The sequence below is a fragment of the Mya arenaria genome, chromosome 1 (assembly GCF_026914265.1).
Source record: "Mya arenaria isolate MELC-2E11 chromosome 1, ASM2691426v1".
Taxonomy (NCBI): domain Eukaryota; kingdom Metazoa; phylum Mollusca; class Bivalvia; order Myida; family Myidae; genus Mya; species Mya arenaria.
This window is the reverse complement of record NC_069122.1, coordinates 27,638,849-27,647,682: the sequence shown is the minus strand read 5'-3', so window position 1 is coordinate 27,647,682 and position 8,834 is coordinate 27,638,849. Positions and strand designations below refer to the sequence as shown.

General features: G+C 37.9%; 1 protein-coding gene across 1 annotated transcript; it reads left to right on the top strand.

Annotated features, from left to right (window-relative positions):
- The first annotated feature begins 4,511 nt into the window (after nucleotides 1-4,511).
- On the top strand, nucleotides 4,512-6,103 carry LOC128225981 (M-phase inducer phosphatase 1-like). The gene is made up of 4 exons (XM_052935877.1): nucleotides 4,512-4,547; nucleotides 4,777-5,300; nucleotides 5,495-5,612; nucleotides 5,942-6,103. The coding sequence occupies exons 1-4, from the start codon at nucleotides 4,512-4,514 to the stop codon at nucleotides 6,101-6,103; spliced, it is 840 nt and encodes a 279-aa protein (XP_052791837.1).
- Nucleotides 6,104-8,834: the final 2,731 nt, after the last annotated feature.

Below are 8,834 nucleotides of genomic sequence, written 5' to 3'. Positions count from 1 at the left end.
GTCACTTGATGAAGCAGTATATTTTCAATGATGTCATTACTCACGGTGACGTCATCACCGAAAATGGAACTAGCGTGGCGCGTTTCAAATTGATTACGGAGAAAAATCACGAGGGCGACGATTTTTCACTAACATACCAGAGCGCTTTATTTGCGCCAGTTAACGGTTATACAGTTTTGTGTTATATTGAAAATGTTTTAATTGTTTAAAACTGTTTCACAAAAATGCAAAACGAAGTAACCGAACGTTTGTTGGAGGAATAGGCCAGGGGAAAGTGCAATATTATTTGAACCTGAGAAGATTACGTCATTACACTGACCGGCAGTTTTATGTCGAAACCATACACTTACATGTACATGTGTTCAAATCCTGTTGTTGATAAAATTGTATATACATTACATTATAATATGAATTACTAATACTAAGTGCTACTAATTTATATGAATAAAGAAACTGTAATATAAACTCTCGTTGTTAATTAACTATTTTCAATTCGTTATCAATGAACACTACAATACTCGACTGTATTATAAGGTATCTGCTTTATCATGAGTGACCGTGAGACGTTGTTTATTGAAACGGGCAGAAAGCACAGTAACATACAACGGTTACTCACGATGTATCCGAATTTATAACATGGAATGTACGGCCAAAGGGAAGCAAGTCGAACACGGTGTATCCGACTGTAGAACTAGTTAACTACGAATGTACGACCAAAGGGAAGCAATTCGTACACGATGTGCAAAACAGTTTCCTGCATTACCGGAACCAAATTTTTGAGAGGTCAATTTGGGGGTTGACTTTAAACTCCTTACTTATATCTTGATACAACTTATCCCTTAAACTTGGCCAATACTATATACTATGCTAAAATGTCTCAGTTGAAATCAGTAGTCGCTCTGGCATCTCATATAGACGAAAAAGAATCGATTCAAGGATTGAGCGCTTGTGAGATTGGTTTGTGGTCACCAAGCCGGACAAGTTGGTTTCCTCCGGGTCCTCCGGTTTCCACCACAACACAAGACAACAATCTCGCATAACATCATGCCAACGAGAGTAATGAAAAACATGTTGTTATTATTTGCTTCACAATCGTTAAAGAAATACATCGTTTTAAAATGTAACCATTTTGAGTGAGTTATAATCCTAATTTATAGGAAAAAAAATACCCCCCACGTTTCTATTATTCTATTTAAGATGGTTTTTAAAGACACCCACCGTTGGGTTAAGGTATGAAATAAAATAAAAATATATGTATTTAACTGTATTTCTCTAATTCTGGATTATAATTTCCCTGACAACTTAAATTAATACTTATAATTTAGTAAAGCGGTTTTCTTTGAACTCATTTATCCCGTTTAATAAACGAAAGGACATCCATCTAATATCTTAATGGAAATAGGCAAAGTATAACACTCCGCAATATCTGGGAATGTAAGAGCCGGAAAAATATTTCCTTTAATTTGTAAATTATCTTTACTATTAAGTGTTATGTTTAATTGCAAATACTCTTGTCGTCAGATAAAGTCATTGCATTAATTTGAATGAAATTTTAGGTTTCACATATTAATATTCCTTAAAATATTGGCCAAATAAACATGATCTACGTGACAGTTTTATAAAGACGATATATCGGTTAAGATAAGGCCAAAACAGTAGGCGTCACATCAGCTAAACCTAGTCGCAAGTAGTTTAGATCTTGTTCGATTGAAAAATGACACGTGTGTTTTTGTGTACATGTAAACTTTACAATCGTGAACGTTTGATCGTTGAGCAAATAAATGCAGAAACCTCAGGTGCTTTACTTGAAGCATTTTATCAGATTTTAGAGAAAAAATAATATAGCTCTAACTCTTTTTCGAACCCATGACAATAATATAACTCTCGCCCTGGTTCGAACCCACGACATTAGTGTAATTCTGACTCTGGTTCGAACCCACGACATTAGTATAATTCTGACCCTGGTTCGAACCCACGACATTAGTATAATTCTGACTCTGGTTCGAACCCACGACATTAGTGTAATTCTGACCCTGGTTCGAACCCACGACATTAGTATAATTCTGACTCTGGTTCGAACCCACGACATTAGTGTAATTCTGACTCTGGTTCGAACCCACGACATTAGTGTAATTCTGACTCTGGTTCGAACCCACGACATAAGTGTAATTCTGACTCTGGTTCGAACCCACGACATTAGTGTAATTCTGACTCTGGTTCGAACCCACGACATTAGTATAATTCTGACTCTGGTTCGAACCCACGACATTAGTATAATTCTGACTCTGGTTCGAACCCACGACATTAGTGTAATTCTGACCCTGGTTCGAACCCACGACATTAGTATAATTCTGACTCTGGTTCGAACCCACGACATTAGTATAATTCTGACTCTGGTTCGAACCCACGACATTAGTGTAATTCTGACCCTGGTTCGAACCCACGACATAAGTATAATTCTGACTCTGGTTCGAACCCACGACATTAGTATAATTCTGACTCTGGTTCGAACCCACGACATTAGTGTAATTCTGACTCTGGTTCGAACCCACGACATTAGTGTAATTCTGACTCTGGTTCGATCCCACGACATTAGTGTAATTCTGACTCTGGTTCGAACCCACGACATTAGTATAATTCTGACTCTGGTTCGAACCCACGACATTAGTATAATTCTGACTCTGGTTCGAACCCACGACATTAGTATAATTCTGACTCTGGTTCGAACCCACGACATTAGTATAATTCTGACTCTGGTTCGAACCCACGACATTAGTATAATTCTGACTCTGGTTCGAACCCACGACATTAGTGTAATTCTGACTCTGGTTTGAACCCACGACAATAATATAAGTCTCACCCTGGTTTAAACCCACGACAATAGTAAAACCACACCCTGTTTCGAACTCACGACAATAGTAAAACCACACCATGTTTCGAACCCACGACAATACTGCAGCTCTCACCCTGTTTTGAACCCACGACAATAGTATAACCTCACCCTGTTTCGAACCCACGACAAAATCATAACTCTCACACTACGTTCGAACCAACAACAATATTATTACTCTCACTCTGTTTCGAACCCACGGCAGAGGTATAACTCTCACCCTGTTTCGAATCCATGGCAATAGTATAACTCTCACCCTTAGTTTGAACCAATGACAATATTTTAACTCTCACCCTGGTTCGAACCAACGACAATATTATAGCTCTCACCCTGGTTCGAACCAACGACAAAATTATAACTCTCACTCGGCCCTATTTCGATCCCATGGCAATGTTATAACTCTCACCCTGGTTTTAACCCACGACAATATTATAAATCTCACCCTGGTTCAAACCAATATAAGACTCGACCATATCGGGCTCAAACAAATGATCGCTTTGGTGAGAGGAAGACACCAATTTTACTCTCAACAAGGTTGGGATCGAGCCCACGAGCTCCTGGTTCAAAGGCAGACATGATTAGCACTTTAACAATACGAGTGTTTGGTAACGAAAATGCATAAAAGTATCCCAAAAAATATGTTATGTAACGTGACATCCAAATATGTACAAGTGTCAATATTGTTCATCTAGAATTCGATAAGTTCTTTACATCTTCTGTTACAAGATAAGATATGCCATATGAAAGAAAACTTATAGATTTTTAACTTTGTCAGATTGTTATCAAATATGGTAAGTTTTGTCCGAATATTCTGATAAAATTCACTTTACACACTGATGAAATCTATTTAAAAAGTAGCCCGCTTGGATGAGCTACAACAACAGCTTACATGTACATTGACATGTACTTTGAGAGACGATTGACCAATTAAAAGTCTCAAACTCTTCCGATATGTTAAGATCATTATCACCATACTTATAAAACATATTGAGTAAACCAAACTTTGACTGTTGATTGCTCTGTTCTTAATTAGAAAGTCTGGGGAGAAACTAATTTAAAGAGAGGGATAATTTTCTACTCGATAATTAAGAAATGTCAAATTATATAAGTTGATTTATGAAATATTAAAAATCATATTTTGTGAAAGCTTCGCCATCAAAAGTTCCCTTCTACCAATTTCTGTTCAGAATATCACGTATCAATATGCCGCTAAGGTAGGATTTTATCAAATATTTTATACATTTGTATTTTCATTATTTATGTGTTGTAAATTGAATATGCGTTTTCACCAGAGAAACATCGATACACGAAGTTTTGTTAAGTTGTATCTAAATAGCCAAAGTTCTTATTTTCCATAATTTTGGTTTATTTACAATTTTTTGTTGTCGTCACTAAATGAAGCAATGCATTTTGAAAACAATGAAAAATGAATCTTTTAAATTCAAATCTAATCTAAGATCAATTAAGTCAGTGCAGTAGTATCAGTTCCAAATGATTTAAAACTTTCAGATTGAGATTGTTCGATGACGTCATTTCCGGATTCGGTGACGACTGCAAAGTTGGCCCTGCTGAACTTGAGGCTGTGCTAACACCTGCAGGAAAGGGGAACAACGCTTTCAGCATGGCAGACGACCATGGACAAGACACACCTTTATCGGTATGTGAAAATGTAGCTTTATAATTTGAATACATAATATTCTTGTTTATTCTCTTTGTAAAACTGAGGTCGTCGAACGACGCATGTGTATTTTACAGAATGTAAGATATCTTCTTTATTTTGTTTTTATGTTTCGTACAAACAAGATATCCGTATTTTCAAAAGATAAGCATTACATTAAAGCCCAAAAATCATACGCTAATTTTACATTGGTTGTTCTTTATTGCAGATTGAAATTTCCGTAAAACCGATGATACGACGTAGTGGTGCGTTTGACGTCAGACGCGGCCTCTTCTCCGGAAAGCGATCGGTTGACGTAGACCTAACAGCATCACCAATACATGCAGTCAAAAAGGCCAAAGACGTTACTGGCATAACTCCCAAATCCAACGAACGTTTAACAAACGGGATCATCAGCGCGGTCGAAACGCTTGAAATCGGAAATGACATGATCGCTGATGGGTCAAGTAAATACTCACTTCCAACAATTTCTGGAAAACACAGTGACCTTACGGCCATTTCCCCGGAAGTGATGGCTGACGTCATTCGTGGTTGCTTCAGTGACGTCATTGGTGACGTGACCATAGTGGATTGCCGTTACCCGTACGAGTTCGAGGGCGGGCACATCAGAGGCGCTGTAAACTTGTATACGAACGATGAGGTCAACAGCTTGCTTCAGAAACCAGTAGCTGACGGCAAGCGTCACGTGCTGATCTTCCACTGTGAATTCTCATCAGAAAGAGGGCCTAAGATGTAAGTAGTCGCACAAACTAACTAACGTCAAATTCTCCTTCCTCATACACGATATATCGTGTGTGTACATTGTATATTAAATAAGAAAAGAAAGCAATACATCAACACTTTCACTGTAAATGATATTCTGATCCTTGGTCACAAATGTTTATCGCGTATTCATGTATTTAATACGCATTTTTGTACTTCAACAGGTACCGGTTCCTGCGCGCGCAAGATCGGATGTTAAACAGCGACAGGTACCCACGTCTCAACTTCCCGGAAGTGTACCTACTCCATGGCGGATACAAGGCCTTCTTCAACAAGTATCAGGTATGTTTAAACATAATTCTACAGATCCATTACGTTTTAGTGAACACTGTGCTGGTGAGTTGATAATTTTAAATAAGTTAATGAATATTTCTCTTTTTGGTGTATTTTACAAGAAGAACAATATGCATTCATTGTGTGAACTGTGTTTATCTATTCGCCATTCAGTCCTAAATAAGCATGGTATGCATCGGTTGTGACTCGAATTTTATTGTATATGAGGCATACACTATTTTTTTGTAAAAGCGTCGAGAATATTTTTATACACATGTATGTTTACATGTTTAAGAATAAATTTTGTATACGTTAGTATTTATTTCCTTCTATTGCAGGACCTATGTGATCCGATCAGTTACACACCCATGTTGCATGAGAATCACGCGGCCGACCTACGTCACTTCCGGGTGAAATCTAAATCCTGGACGGGGGAGGACGGCAATCAGAAAACAAGTAGACGGCACCGCAGTCGTCTTTGCCGCCATCTTAGTCTCTGACCACTTCGTGCACTTAAAGTCACTTGATGAAGCAGTATACTTTCAATGATGTCATTACTCACGGTGACGTCATCACCGAAAATGGAACTAGCGTGGCGCGTTTCAAATTGATTACGGAAAAAAATCACGAGGGCGACGATTTTTCACTAACATACCAGAGCGCTTTATTTGCGCCAGTTAAAGATTATACAGTTTTGTGTTATATTGAAATTGTTTTTAATTGTTTAAAACTGTTTCACAAAAATGCAAAACGAAGTAAAGAACGTTTGTTGGAGGAATAGGCCAGGGGAAAGTGCAATATTATTTGAACCTGAGAAGATTACGTCATTAAACTGACCGGCAGTTTTATGTCGAAACCATACACTTACATGTACATGTGTTGAAATCCTGTTGTTGATAAAATTGTATATTTATTACATTATAATATGAATTACTAATACTAAGTGCTACTAATTTATATGAATAAAGAAACTGTAATATAAACTATCGTTGTTAATGAACTATTTTCAATTCGTTATCAATGAACACTAAACTACTCGACTGTATTATAAGGTATCTGCTTTATCATGAGTGACCATGAGACGTTGTCGATGGAAACGGGCAGAAAGCACAGTAACATACAACGGTTACTCACGATGTATCCGACTCTATACCATGGAATGTACGGCCAAAGGGAAGCAAGTCGAACACGGTGTATCCGACTGTAGAACTAGTTAACTACGAGAGTACGACCAAAGGGAAGCAATTCGTGCACGATGTGCAAAACAGTTGCCTGCATTACCGGAACCAGATTTCTGAGAGGTCAATTTGGGGGTTGACTTTAAACTCTTTAATTATATCTTGATACAATGGCATCTCGCATAGACGAAAAAGAATCGATTCAAGAATTGAGCGCTTGTGCGATTGGTTTGTGGTCACCAAGCCGGACAAGTTGGTTTCCTCCGGGTCCTCCGGTTTCCACCACAACACAAGACAACAATCTCGCATAACATCATGCCAACGAGAGTAATGAAAAACATGTTGTTATTATTTGCTTCACAATCGTTAAAGAAATACATCGTTTTAAAATGTAGCCATTTTGAGTGAGTTATAATCCTAATTCATAGGAAACAAAAATACCCCCCCCCCCACACACACACACACACACACGTTTCTATTATTCTATTTAAGACGGTTTTTAAAGACACCCATCGTTGGCTTAAGGGATGAAATAAAAAATGTATTTAACTGTATTTCTCTAATTCTGGATTATAATTTCCTTGACAACTTAAATTAATACTTATATTTTAGTATAGCGGTTTTTCTTTGAACTCATTGAACCCGTTCAATAAACGAAAGGACATCCATCTAATATCTTAATGGAAATAGGCAAAGTATAACACTCCGCAATATCTGAGAATGTAAGAGCCGGAATAATATTTTCTTTAATTTGTAATTTATCTTTACTATTAATTGTTATCTTTAATTGCAAATACTCTTGTCGTCAGATAAAGTCATTGCATTAATTTGAATGAAATTTTAGGTTGCACTTATTAATATTCCTTAAAATATTGGCCAAATAAACATGATCTACGTGACAGTTTTATAAAGACGATATATCGGTTAAGATAAGGCCAAAACAGTAGGCGTCACATCAGCTAAACCTAGTCGCAAGTAGTTTAGATCTTGTTCGATTGAAAACTGACATGTGTGTTTTTGTGTACATGTAAACTTTACAATCGTGAACGTTTGATCGTTGAGCAAATAAATGCAACACCTCAGGTGCTTTACTTAAAGCATTTTATCAGATTTTAGAGAAAAAATAATATAGCTCTAACTCTTTTTCGAACCCATGACAATAATATAACTCTCGCCCTGGTTCGCACCCACGACATTAGTATAACTCTCACCGTGGTTTAGACCTACGACAATAGTAATACTCTCACACTGGTTTGAACCCACGACAAAATTATAACTTTCACCCTAGGTTCAAACCCACGACAATAGTAAAACCACACCCTGTTTCGAATCCACTACAATAGTAAAACCACGCCCTGGTTCGAACCCACGACAATAGTAAAACCGCACCCTGTTTCGAACCCACGACAATACTGCAACTCTCACCCTGTTTCGAACCCACGACAATAGTATAACCTCACCCTGTTTCGAACCCACGACAAAATCATAGCTCTCACACTACATTCGAACCCACAACAATAGTATAACTCTCACCATGTTTCGAACCCACGGCAGAAGTATAACTCACACCCTGTTTCGAACCCACGACAATAGTATAACTCTCACCCTGTTTCTAACCCACGGCAAAAGTATAACTCTCACCCTGTTTCGAACCCATGGCAGAAGTATAACTCTCACCCTGTTTCGAACCCACGGCAGAAGTATAACTCTCACCCTGTTTCGAACCCACGGCAGAAGTATAACTCTCACCCTGTTTCGAACCCACGGCAAAAGTATAACTCTCATCCTGTTTCGAACCGACGACAATAGTAAAACTCTCACCCTGTTTCGAACCCACGGCAATAGTAAAACTCTCACCCTGTTTCGAACCCACGACAATAGTAAAACTCTCACCCTGTTTCGAAACCACGACAATAGTAAAACTCACACCCTGTTTCGAATCCACGACAAAACTATAACTCTCACCCTTAGTTTGAACCAATGACAATATTTTAACTCTCACCCTGGTTCGAACCAACGACAACATTATAGCTCTCACCCTGGTTCGAACCAA

Bases quoted from the DNA above. Each gene is read 5' to 3' on its own strand.
- LOC128225981 (XM_052935877.1), top strand. From the start codon at position 4,512: ATGGCAGACGACCATGGACAAGACACACCTTTATCG. The intron at 4,548-4,776 runs GTATGTGAAAAT...TCTTTATTGCAG, and splicing joins GACAAGACACACCTTTATCG to ATTGAAATTTCCGTAAAACC. The intron at 5,613-5,941 runs GTATGTTTAAAC...CTTCTATTGCAG, and splicing joins CCTTCTTCAACAAGTATCAG to GACCTATGTGATCCGATCAG.